The 12,413-nt window shown below is 65.6% G+C and overlaps 2 protein-coding genes across 2 annotated transcripts in view; both read left to right on the top strand.

The window, feature by feature from the left end:
* Positions 1 to 430, top strand: part of IQGAP2 (IQ motif containing GTPase activating protein 2) — a 214,306-nt gene extending 213,876 nt beyond the window's left edge. The window contains exon 36 of the mRNA XM_062212560.1: positions 229 to 430. Within this exon, the coding sequence (XP_062068544.1) occupies positions 229 to 342 (114 nt within the window). The 3' untranslated portion in view covers positions 343 to 430. The remainder of the gene's footprint in view (positions 1 to 228) is intronic.
* A 4,503-nt stretch (positions 431 to 4,933) lies between these two features.
* F2R (coagulation factor II thrombin receptor) lies at positions 4,934 to 11,997 on the top strand. The gene is made up of 2 exons (XM_062212559.1): positions 4,934 to 5,056; positions 10,276 to 11,997. The coding sequence occupies exons 1-2, from the start codon at positions 4,969 to 4,971 to the stop codon at positions 11,472 to 11,474; spliced, it is 1,287 nt and encodes a 428-aa protein (XP_062068543.1). The 5' UTR covers positions 4,934 to 4,968; the 3' UTR covers positions 11,475 to 11,997.
* The last annotated feature ends 416 nt before the right edge of the window (positions 11,998 to 12,413 follow it).

The raw sequence follows: 12,413 nt of genomic DNA, 5'->3' as shown, positions 1-12,413 counted from the left end.
TCCCCCACCCCCATGGCAGGTGAGGCTCCCGGGGCCGTCATGGCCGGCCGGTGTGAGGTCTTCCTGGCTCTGCCCCACGGCAGACGCCTCCAGCAGCGGTTCCTGCGGCTGCGCCCGCCCGGCGCCGTGTCCTCACGCACGGAGAAGCTGGAGACACCGTGCGGGTCACGGCGGCTCCGCGCCCCGTGCTCACCGCAGCCTGTGTGGACGCTGCTCCCTCCCTTCCAGGACCTGCTACAGATGCAGTACGAGGGCGTGGCCGTGATGAAGATGTTCGACAAGGTCAAGGTGAACGTGAACCTGCTCATCTACCTGCTCAACAAGAAGTTCTACGGGAAGTGAGGCGGCCGCGCCCTCGCACCGGGCCCTCACCGCACAAGGGATGTGTTGAGTATTTTTTTTAAACACGATCAAAATCACTGCTTAGAAACGTGTGATTTTTTTTTCAAAGACCAAAACTGTCCTGGAAAATGTACCCATGTGCCTTCTTGCCAAATCCGTGCCACAGTGGAGTGAGACGTGGAGCTGGTGGGTGTGAGGGCGCCAGTGGTGCCGTGGCGGCACCGTGGCCGCTGTCAGCAGGAGATGCGCTGACTGGGCCCCGTGTCGGCCCGGCCGTGAGCAGTCCGAGCGCCCTCCTGAGTCCCGGGACGCTTCCTGGATTTCTTGTTTTTCTCAGCCTTGGGGAAATAGAAACCTGATGATTTGAATGAATTATTTAGACCGTTCTAAGCCCTGTCTTCTGGGAATTACTGATTTTAAAGAGAAATTTTGTGCAATTCAAAATGGGGTTTCCCGAGTGATTGAAGGTGACGATCACCCTGTGCGTGCTGAAGCCTGCGTTGTACGTGGTCCGTTCCTGGAGGGGAAAGCACTACTGGCCGGGCCAGGGCCCAGGGACGACCCCTGCCTCGCCCGGCCCCGCCCCCCCGCCCCACCCCCACAGCTCAGCTCAGCACTTCAGCTGTGACGCTATGAAATCGGTGTCTAGATGGCTCTAAGTGTATTCTCTGCAAATTGTTTTCCATAAAATAAACATTACTTAATTACATTGATTTCATCTTAAATCCAAATCATTTCATGGGCACAGGATTCCTGATGGAGCATAGCTGGTAAAGACACTACCTCAGGCCGGCGCCGCGGCTCACCGGGCTAATCCTCCGTCTGCGGCGCCGGCACCCCGGGTTCTAGTCCCAGTCTGGGCACCGATCCTGTCCTGGTTACCCCTCTTCCAGGCCAGCTCTCTGCTGTGGCCCGGGAAGGCAGTGGAGGATGGCCCAAGTGCTTGGGCGCTGCACCCGCATGGGAGACCAGGAGAAGCACCTGGCTCCTGGCTTCGGATCAGCGCAGTGCGCCAGCCGCAGTGGCCATTGGAGGTTGAACCAATGGAAAAGGAAGACCTTTCTCTCTGTCTCTCTCTCTATCCACTCTGCCTGTCAAAAAAAAAAAAAAAGACACTACCTCGGGCACTGTGCTGATTGCCCTCTCGCTGTACCTATTAACCTGGTCACTGTACTAGTTACCCCAGTACTAGTTATCCCAGTCACTATACTGGTTACTCTGGGTGCTGTACTACTGACCCTAGTCACTGTACTGGTTACCCTGGTCACTGCACTGGTGACCAGTCACTGTACTAGTTACCCCAGCACTGTGCTACTTATCCTGGGCATTGCACTAGTTACTCCAGGTGCTGCACTAGTTACCCCGGTCACTGTACCAGTTACCCCTGGTGCTGTACTAGTTATCTCAGCCACTGTACTAGTTATCCCAGGCACTGCACTAGTTACCCCGGGTGCTGTACCAGTTACCCCAGGCACTTTACCAGTTACCCCGGGCGCTGTACTAGTTAGGGCACAGAATAGCTGCTGTGAGTAAGAGACTGGAAACACTGGTGGCTGAACAGGACAGAATGGGTTTTTCTGTGAGGTCCCCGGGGTCATCCGGGATCAGGCTGGCCAGTCGGCTGGAAGGGAGGAAGGGCGGGGCAGGCGGGGCTCACAGGTGCCTCCCGCTGGCATCCCGTGGGCCTGGCCGTCGCCGCAGGCTCCCGGCTGGCTGCATGGACCGAGTCCTGCCCTGGTACGTTCCGTGACAGAACCCACAGGGCGGCTGTGAGAACGTGGGTTCAGCCGCGGCCCAGGCGTGGGAGCAGAGCACCTGCCTGGGGCTGTGAGGCCCCCGACACTTGGCACAAGGTGTATGAGGAAGAGATACTCGCCGAAGACTGCCGTGGCTGCGTGAGCTCTGCAGGGCAGGGTCAGTGGGTGACCCAGGGGAGGCTGGGTGACGGAGAATGGCAGTGTCAGGGCCCCGTGGTCCCAGCGGGACTTGCTTCCCACTCGGTCCCAGCAGCACTGGTTGATGGCACGGATCAGGTCTGACCCACTCGTGCTGTCTGGGAGGCGGGCCAGTGGGGGGTGGCGGCAGCGGCAGCTGGGGGGGGGGGGTGCTTAGGTGGCTGGTGGGGAGCAGTGCTCATGGGCAGGCTGGTTGTCCACGCCTGGGTGGGCCTGCGGTTCTGTGTCCTGGCTCCCCACGTGGTCCTCTGCACACAGCGTCCACACCCTGGTCACACCCAGACCAACGGGGTCACCCAGCCATGGCCCGGGAGCTGCGGGATCCAGGAGCTGGGTATACCTGCTGCCTTCCTGAGGGGCCCGTGGTGTTGGACTGTAGAAGGGACAAGCTGACCGCGGGTAGAGCAGACAGCCGGGGAGCCCCAGCCCCAGCACTCCTAGGAGGCAGCCGTCCGACCCCCCTGACCCTGCCCCACCCCCGAGCTCTCGGCTGTCTCACCACGGGGTGGGGGGTTCACTTATGTATTTGCTTTTAACCCGCTGAGCAATCTGGGAGTCCAAGTCAGCGGGCTACGTCCTGGTAGCCGCCACGCATGTTGGGGTGGGGCCTGGGGGCTGCCATGCATGGGCACGACAGAGACGTTTAGGACTTTGGCCATGGGAGCAGGCGGATGGAGGAGGCTGGCCGTGCCTTGGCCGACTGTGTGTGTCTCACTGCCGCTGAACTCAGGACTCCATTAAAGCAGTGGTCTGTGCTCCAGGGCCCAGAGCTGGGTTTCAGGAGCTCTGAGCCCAGGGCCTGGCCGTGGCCTCTGGCAGGGGGCGGACCCAGGATGAGGTCATCGGTCCTTGGCAGGGCTGTGTGAACGTCCTAACACTGAGAGACCCTCGGTGCGGCCTCACTGTGACCGTATGTGCAGCCAGCAGCTCCCAGCTGGGACGTGTCCATCAGAGGTGCCGGCTCATCGCACACAGTGGAGACGGAAGTTTCGGAGTTTCATTTCCTTAACAGACACTGAGCATGGCCTTGCTCAGCACCCCAAACCCCAGGGGTGGCCTCTGATTCTGTCCACGGCACGACAGGTGGAACAGAGCTGTTGACCCATTGTGAGAGACAAACTTGACTTCCGAGTCCAGAACACCGGTCCAGGTTTGTGCAGCACAGGCCAGGGACAGGCCTGCTGGTGGTCAGCGGGCCACTGCACGGCCGCCCACTGCGGTGCTGTCTGCGCTGGCGTGGAGGGCCTCACGCCTGCGTCCAGGAGAACCCGCTGTCCTGCGTGTGAGCTGCAGGGACAGGTTCTGCGGGCACACTCTGGGGAGCCTTGGGCAGGGGGCGCAGGGACCACCTAACGGGCCAGAGGGAACTGCCTCCTCTCACCTGGGGTTACAGCTTTCGGCACAGGACGTCGTGTTTGTATGCAAACTCCGCCAGCAGCAGGCACCCTGGGGCCCGCACTCCTAGGTGACAGCGACACAGAGAGCCAGCGAGCACCACCAGCAGCACCGGGCTCCCACAGGACGCCGCCCTCCCGGGAACCCAGGGGACATCAGGTCTGGGAACGCGGAGTTCAGCGCCGCCTGTTCTGCTCTTCACAGCACACAGCTGCGGAGCGAGCGCCCTGGTCCCAGCTCCACCTGGGGGAGTTCTGCTGCGCAGGAGCTGGCCTGGGGCTGCCAGCACGGCGGCAGAGCCACTGGAGACACTCACGCCTCCCCCACCGGCTCCCAAGAGCACACGGGCTCCCCTGGGACTTCCTAGTCTGGGGACAGAACGGGAAAGGAGGAGGGCGTCACCCACAGACCACACACGGGGCCAGAAAGTGCTGGGAAAATGCCCCTCTGAACTTGCGGGTGGTCCATGGGGCCATGGCTTAATGAACTTGACCACACTAGTTAGGCCCAAACTACATGCATATGTGTCTCAAGATCCGCACAACGTGGCTGTGGTGGACGAGCAGGTGAACATCGAGCCGTCAGTCCCCGTTAGAAGATTAAAGAGCAACACTAAAGCAGCCACAGAGAATTACCAACCCGGGTGAGGGGCCGGCGCTGTGGCCTAGCGGGTAAAGCCACCGCCTGCAGTGCCGCATCCCATAGGGGCGCCGGTTCAAGTCCCGGCTGCTCCACTTCCCATCCAGCCCCTGCACCCGCGTGGGAGACCTGGAAGAAGCTCCTGGCTCCTGGCTTCTCTCTGGCCCAGCCCTGCTATGGTGGCCATTTGGGGACTGAACCAGCAGATGGAAGATCTCTAATAAAATTAAAATCCATAAGAAGGAATTGTTTAGACACCGTGAACAATAGATGAGCCGACGGGCGGCAGCGCTCAGGAGCACCGTGTCCACTTCGCCACGTGCAGCCCTGCACACGCGGGGCTGCTTCGGAGCCGGAGCCGCGTCCGCGCCAGCAACCCGCGGTCTGGGTCCCCAGGGCCGCGCGCGTCAAGGGCGCCGGAGCGGCCTGGGGGTTGGGCAGCGCCGGTCTCAGTGGGCGGCGACCCAGGGCCAGCGGCGGCACAGGGGTGCGCCCCCCGGGCTCTCTCGACCCCCGCCCGTGCGCCCGCGCTAGCCCCGCCCCCGGCCCCGCCCCCAGCGTCTCCCGCGCTCCGCCCCTCCAGCTCCGCCAGTGCCCGCGCGCCCGCAGACCCGGAGAGCGGCCGAGACTCGGGACAATGGGGCCGCGGCGGCTGCTGCTGGTCGCCGCCGGCCTCAGCCTGTGCTGGCCTCTGCTGAGCGCCCGCGCCCCCCACCGCGACCCAGGTGAGCGGCGGGAGCGGGTCGGACCCTGAGCCCGGCCCCGAGGGTGCCCGGCCGGTCCCCGGGGCCGCAGGGCGCCCCGGAAGCCCCCGGCGCCTGGCTGAGGCCGCAGCCCTGCGCGGTGCCCGCGGACGTGGCTCGGGGGCGCAGGGTGGGGCAGGGGCGTCCCGCAGCAGGAACGCCTCGCCCGCGGGTCAGGGCGGGGTCCGGCCGCCTGCCCAGGTCAACAGGGCAGACGGCGTGCTCGGCCGCGCTCCGGAGCTGCGGGCAGGGCGTCCGGCCGGTCACGCCCGCGCGCTGTGACAGACGCGGGAGCCGTCGGGGCCCGGCGGGTGGGGAGGGCGCCCCACTCCCGCCGCGTGCGCTGGGCCTTCGGGGTGGCGCGGCCGTCGGGGAGCCCGCAGGCTGGTGGAGACGCGGTGGGCAAGATCGGGGCCCCTGACCGGGTCCTGCCACGTCCCCCGCTTCCTCCCGTGAGACGGACAGCGCAGAAAGGGACTGGCCGGCGTCCGGGGGGGCTGGAGCCTCGCGGGGAGTGGGGGCTGGGGGCGGCAGGAGGGAGGCTGAGGGCAAAGCGGCCTGGCGCCGGCTGGGACTCACCGCCGCGCCATCTCCTCGCTCCCTCTGGAGTCGCCTGGTTGAGGCGGGGACTCGGTTCCTCCTGCCGGTTCTGAACGCTGGGCTCGGAGCGGACACCAGGTGCAGGAGGGGGCCTGTCCGGGGCCCACCAGCCTGCACCGGCCCCAGGGTGGCCCCTGGGCGTGCCCTGCTGAGAGCTGGTTCCTGGCTTTCCTGGGCGCCCTGGCGCCACCCGTTCTGCTCTTCGTGTGTGGGGTGCCTCTGCTGTCACTCTGGGGGGCTGACCAGGAGAACCCCCCGGGGATCCGGGTCCCTGGTACATGCATGGCTGCGCCGCTGAGGTTCAGCGCAGGCTTTCCCACCTGTTCCTGCTTTGTGGCTTCTCCCCCCTCCGGTCTCCCTTTGCCCGCTCACTCCCACCTGGAGCGCTGCAGTGCGGACCTGGCGCTGTGGCCGCGTTCTTTCTGGGGTGACCTCGGCTGGGCCCACTCCCACCCCACCCTGTGACCCGGAGACCCCCCGAGCCGGGTGACGAGGCAGCGTCTGCAGGTGCTGCAGAAGGAACTCCCTGTGAAGTGAGCGAGGTTCCTGTAGGTTTGGACAATGCGTCTGTAACTTTAGGAGGGGTGTGGTGGGACCTTCGGTCCCCAGGCGGTTTTCGGTTTTTCCTTGTGCAAACCCTGAGTGAGAACTGGAAGCCGCAGAGCTGCTGCACAGGCAGCGAGGAGAGCACGGCCCTCACCCAGGAGTTGCCCTGCCTGCTCTCCGGGAACGTCCTACACCGTCTGTGTTCCTGCTGTCGCTGTAGCTGATGTCAGGACCCCTGCTAGTCTCCCCCGGGTTCACAGCCGCCGCCGCGGCAGAACCCGGGCTCCCGGCTTTGGGAGGAAGCCGCACCAGGGCTGCTCCTGGTCGTCGCTCGGGTCAGGGGCCGCAGCAGGACAGGGAGGGGTGCAGGGACCAGCGTGGGACCTGTGGGAACGGAGGGTCCCGGGAGGCAGCAGCCGACCCCCTGCACTGAGCATCCGGCTTCGGTTCCGCCTGGCGTCTCAGACGATACAGGCAGAGCGAGACAGAGACTGATAAGACACAGAGAGAGAGAGAGAGAGAGAGAGAGAGAGAGATCGTCCACCTGCTGGCCGCAGCAGCCAGGGCTGAGCCAGGCCAAAGCCAAGATCCAGGAGCGCCATCCTGGGCTGCTGGGGCGTCACCGCGGGCTTCTCGGGCGTTAGCAGGAGCCGGGTCAGATTGGAGCAGCCAGGACCGGCAGCCTCCTGTGACCCTGCGGCCAGCGTCACCTTCCGTGCCCCTGTGGTGCTGCTCGTCCACTGGCTGCTCTTGATTCTGCCCCCTCTCTCGAACGTCGTCACCTGAAGTCACTGAGGGGACGGGGCCCTCCCACGTCGCACACTGGAGCGTCTGGGCTCGAGTCCCGGCTCCACCGCCGCCCCAGCGCCCTGCGCACGCACCCTGCCCGGTGCGGGAGACCTGGATTGGAGCTCTCTGCTCTCGGTCAGACTGAGCCCCTGGCTCTGCTGCTGCTGAAGACGGGGCTGCACCCCGAGGCCTGTGCACTTTGCTGCGCTGCGTGTGGGACCTGGGCCTGGCCCCGGCCTCTGCTCTGCTCATCTCCCAGCTTGAGCCGCACAGGGCAGCACAGAGTCCCGCCGGCTGGCGGCTGGGGGAGGTGGACTCGCTCCCAGGGTCAGGTGGGAGAGGCGTGGCCCGGCTCAGGCACTCAGGGAAGCTCCCGAGAGGGCGCCCTGTGGTCGTCCAGTCCCACGGCCCCGTGTCGTCCAGTCCCGCGGCCCCGTGTGGTCGTCCAGTCCGCGGACCCGTGTCGTCCAGTCCCGCGGCCCCGTGTCGTCCAGTCCCCCGGCCCCGTGTCGTCCAGTCCCCCGGCCCCATGTCGTCGTCCAGTCCCCCGGCCCCGTGTGGTCGTCCAGTCCCCGGCCCCGTGCCATCCAGTCCCCCGGCCCCGAGGTGCTCCGAGAAGCCGGGGAGGCTGCAGCAGGGCAGGTCAGCTGACTTGAGGACCCGCGCTGCTCTTTTTGCAGAATAACAGCAAAAGCACAGTGACTCACCGGGCACCGGGCACTGGCCCCTGACCGCAGCCCTTGACCCCTGAGCCTGGGGGAGGGCAGCGACTCCCACGGAAACCTCAGGCCGAGAGGCCGGCGGGGGAGTTTCCAGTCGCCTTGCTTGCTTTTAGCCTTCTGTGGTGCTGTGTATTTTATTTTTCTGGCGTTCTTTAATTTCACAAAAACCAGAATATCAAGCCCTGATGGGAGGAGAGGGTAACACCTTAGGCGGTGACATTCAACCAGGGGGTATGCGTTCTTCCTGGCCCTGGGCTGTGACGCTGGGTTTCCAGGGTGTGACATCAGCCGAGCTGGGCTGTGCCGTGGTGGCTGGGCCTCCCTCTCGGCTCCCATGCTCACTGTGCTGGCTGAGGCACCGGCGGAACGGGCTCGAGATGGGTGTGGAGGGGGCGTCCCCAAGGGAAGGCAGCGACCCTCGGGCAACGCAAGACTTGAAACGGATCTGCAGCTCCGAGTCTCTGGGCTGGGTGCTCTGTGACCTGTGCCCTGGGCATCGGAACATCGGAGTGCGGTGCCCAGGTCCCACCATGTCCGAGAGAGCGGGCAGACGGCTGTGTCAGTGCGTGACGTGGGGGCCGGGGAGCTGACCACGGCTGCTTTCGGGGTGTCCTCTCTGTGGTTTCCAGAGTGCCTGCGGTCCTGGGCTGCCACGCGTGGTCCGACAGGGGCTGGGTCCAGCTGCAGGCTCTGAGCGGAGCTCACAGAGGTGCCGTGAGCCCTGGCAGAGCTGTGCTGGGGACCCAGAGACTCGGGCGGGGCCAGGACTTGCCAGAGACCTCCGCAGGGGCCGTTCCTGGCGACCTGGCCCCCATCCGGAGGCAGATCTGCTGACCACCACCACCTCGGGCCCGCCCATGACCCTGCTGAAGGTCTTTGGCCACAGCCTCCCCCACAGGCTGTCCCTGAGCGGGCACTGGCCCTGCATTGCTTTCCAGGTTCCGCTTCTAGAATCCTTGTCCTTTGCTGGTGTCTCCTAGTTTTTCATTCATGTCAGTGCAATGCGGCGGCTTCAGATGGGGTCTCCCCGCTGAAGGCTCACGCTGCACCCTGCCAGTGTGCACGGCTGGGGGCCGAGTCAGCGTGCACAGCTGGCCTCCCCACCCCCACCGGCCAAGACAGTGTGCACGGCTGGGAGCGCCCTCCCCCAGGGCCGAGTCAGCGTGTGTGGCTGGGGGCGCCCCCCCACTGCCTGCTGTGAGCCTGCACCTCTGCAGCCGGCAGGCCCCCCTCACCCCCACCCCCCACCCCCCGAGCTGCTCACAGCGCTCCAGGGAAGCTGATCATAGGGCATTGGGAGGACGTGGTGACCGACGTGGGGCAGGGCGCACGTGGGACCCGGCGTGGGGCGTGGCACACATGGAGCGTGGGGTGGGGCCGGCACTTCCATCCCCGCTCTGGGGTCACCCCCGGGAACCGGCTGCTGTTTGTGTGGACACGGGTCCTTTGGGGTTTGGGGCCAGCCTGCAGCCCCTGTCCCCTGCCCAGAGGTTGGGGTGAGAGGGGCTGTCTGCCCGCCCTGTCCCGGGGAGCAGCTGCCACCATTCCACACTCTGAACTTCAGGACAGGAAGTGGGGCGAGACCCCATGCGGTCACAGGGCCAGCCTGATGCGGCCTCCTTGGCCAGGGCACTGAGACAGGAACCCCGTCCCTGGATCCAGACCGCCCCTCCTCCAGCCTCCCCTCCCGCTGCCCCCAGGCCCAGACCCACAGGTGCGTCTAGAGGCTTCCTTGCATTTGAGGCACTGGATGTGGGAGGGCCTCCCTGCTGTCCACTCTCTCAGCATCGCCGGAGCCACTTCCCTCCCCCGGCACCCAAGGCCCAGTATAGACCCCGTCCCTGTGCCAGTGGCAGCCCAGTTCCGTGGGGCAGTGTCTCCCAGCCGCTCGTCTGCCCGGTGTTCCCGTGAACCCTCGCGGGGGAGGAGGGTGGCGAGGGAGGAATGAGCCTTCTCTCCACGTCTGGTTGAATCTCCAGAGAGCCCGGGTGGCCCAGGGTAGCCTGGAGGCAGTCGTCGCTAGGACAGAGCTGGGGAGGCGGGGAACGGAAGTGGCGGCACCTTGTAGCTCTGTTGGATGGAGGTTTGGACCCAGAGGTGGCGAGGCACTTGGGACAGCTGCTGTGTAATTAACTGGAGTGCAGGGGCCGGTGCTGCTGGCCTGGGAGCCCTGTGTCCTGCTCTGAGGGTGCCTGCAGCCCCAGAACTTCAGGAGCCCCTCAACACCCCTGCGGGCTCAGGGAAGCCTGAGTAGACAGAGAGCGAGCCCTTCCACCCGCTGGGTCGCTCCCCACATGGCCGCCCGGCCGGGGCTGGGCCCGACTGAAGCCAGGAGCTTCTCTCGGGTCTCCCGCGGCAGGCAGGGGCCCAAGCACTTGGGCCGCCCTTGGCTGCTTTCCCAGGCACACTGGCAGGGAGGTGGATGAGAAGTGGAGCAGCCGGGACCCGACCCAGGGCCCATCTGGGATGCTGGCGGCATAGGCAGTGGCTTCACCTGCTGCACAGCGCCGGCCCCTCATTCACCTTTTAACTTCCGTTTTCCAGGATTCGACGCAACCAACCACACCGTGGGTCCCCGGACCTTCTTTCTCAGGGAACCCGACCACGGGTTTGAGCCGTTCCCCATCGATGAGGACCAGGAGCAGAACGCGAGCGCGCTGGCTGAAGCCAGGCTGCACCCCGCCAACCACAGCCGCCCGCCGCCGCCGCCGCCGCCGGCCGTGTTCATCTCCCCGGAGGCCGCCGGGTACCTGAGCGGCCCCTGGCTGAGGCTGTTCATCCCCGCGGTCTACACGGGCGTCCTCGTGGTCAGCCTGCCCCTGAACATCATGGCCATAGCCGTGTTCCTCCTGCGGATGAAGGTCAAGAAGCCGGCCGTGGTGTACATGCTGCACCTGGCCACGGCCGACGTGCTGTTCGCGGCCGTGCTGCCCTTCAAGGTCAGCTACTACTACTCCGGCAGCGACTGGCGGTTCGGCTCGGGGACGTGCCGCCTCGTCACCGCGGCCTTCTACTGCAACATGTACGCCTCCGTCCTGCTCATGACGGCCATCAGCGTGGACCGCTTCCTGGCCGTGCTCTACCCCATGCGGTCCCTGGCCTGGCGAACGCTGGGCAGGGCCTCCTTCGCCTGCCTGGCCATCTGGGCCACGGCCCTGGCCGGCGTGGTGCCGCTGCTCCTGCAGGAGCAGGCGGTCTGGGTCCCCGGGCTCAACGTCACCACGTGCCACGACGTGCTCAGCCAGGGGCTGCTCGAGGGCTTCTACGCCCACTACTTCTCCACCTTCTCGGCCGTCTTCTTCTTCGTGCCGCTGCTCGTGTCCGCCGCCTGCTACGTGTCCATCATCCGCTGCCTCGGCTCCTCCGCCGTGGCCAACCGCGGCAGGAAGTCCCGGGCACTGCTGCTGTCCGCCGCCGTCTTCTGCATCTTCCTGCTCTGCTTCGGACCCACCAACGTGCTCCTGGTGGCGCACTACGCCTCCCTGTCCCGCGAGCCCGCCTCCGAGGCCGCCTACTTCGCCTACCTGCTGTGCGTGTGCGTGAGCAGCGTGAGCTGCTGCCTGGACCCGCTGGTCTACTACTACGCGTCGTCCGAGTGCCAGCGGCAGCTGCGCGCCCTGCTGTGCTGCAGAGAGCACGCCGACGGTGCCAGCTACAACAGCAGCGGGCAGCTGGTGCCCAGCAGAGGGGACACCTGCTCCAGCCATCTGGCCCACAGCGTCTACAAGAAGCTGCTCACCTAGCCCGGGCTGCTGGTCGCTGACGGGGAGGACGCGCGGGGCGTGGGCGAGCTGCGGACTCGCTAGTCACCTCCAGGACACACGCGTCAGCACGAGCGAGCTCCCCCAGCCGGGCGGCCCCAGGGGCTGTGTGTGGCCAGCATCACTTTCCCAACACGCCAGTGCACTTGCTCTGTGTGTGTGTGCACGCTCGTTCTGATTGCCGTGTGTGTGTGTGCACACACTCGTTCTGCTTACCCTGTGTGTGTGTGTGGTGCGTGTGCACACGCTCGTTCTTGCCCTGTGTGTCCGTGCGTGCACACACTCGTTCTGCTTACCCTGTGTGTGTGTGGTGCGTGTGCACACGCTCGTTCTTGCCCTGTGTGTCCGTGCGTGCACACACTCGTTCTGCTTACCCTGTGTGTGTGTGGTGTGCGTGTGCACACGCTCGTTCTTGCCCTGTGTGTCCGTGCGTGCACACACTCATTCTGCTTACCCTGTGTGTGTGTGGTGCGTGTGCACACGCTCGTTCTTGCCCTGTGTGTCCGTGTGCCTGGTGGGTGCCGTTCGGCCCCGACCTGGGAGGACGTCCACGCACAGGGAGGGCTCCCTCGGCTTGTGCGGATGGGTGTGTTGAGGTAGTTCCGCAGCGGGTGAAGTTGTGGAGGGATGAGGCTCTGTGCGCAGGAGGAGGACGGCGTTCGCCTTGTAAGCACTTGGAATTCTTAACACTGACAAGAACCCTGTCTGGGCGTGAACCTCTCTGCTGTTCTGTGCGCGTGTGTGTCAGGATGGAGCCTGGGTCCCAGTGGTGGCCACGGCCAGCACGCAGAGCAGCCAGCCCTGGAGGAGGTCCCCACACTGCAAACACGCGCAGCTGGATTGGCCAGGAGCCTCCCAGAGAGCAGTGAGGCCGAGACCCCATCCCTCGCTCCCCCTGGGGCCCCGAGGGTTGTGATGTGT

This window comes from Lepus europaeus, chromosome 15, assembly GCF_033115175.1.
Source record: "Lepus europaeus isolate LE1 chromosome 15, mLepTim1.pri, whole genome shotgun sequence".
NCBI lineage: Eukaryota > Metazoa > Chordata > Mammalia > Lagomorpha > Leporidae > Lepus > Lepus europaeus.
This window is presented reverse-complemented; position numbering and strand designations above follow the sequence as displayed.

Excerpts from the sequence above, each read along its gene's own strand:
- F2R (XM_062212559.1), top strand. The coding sequence starts at position 4,969 with ATGGGGCCGCGGCGGCTGCTGCTGGTCGCCGCCGGCCTCAGCCTGTGC. Across the intron at positions 5,057-10,275 it reads CGCCCCCCACCGCGACCCAG|GATTCGACGCAACCAACCAC; the intron begins GTGAGCGGCGGG and ends TCCGTTTTCCAG.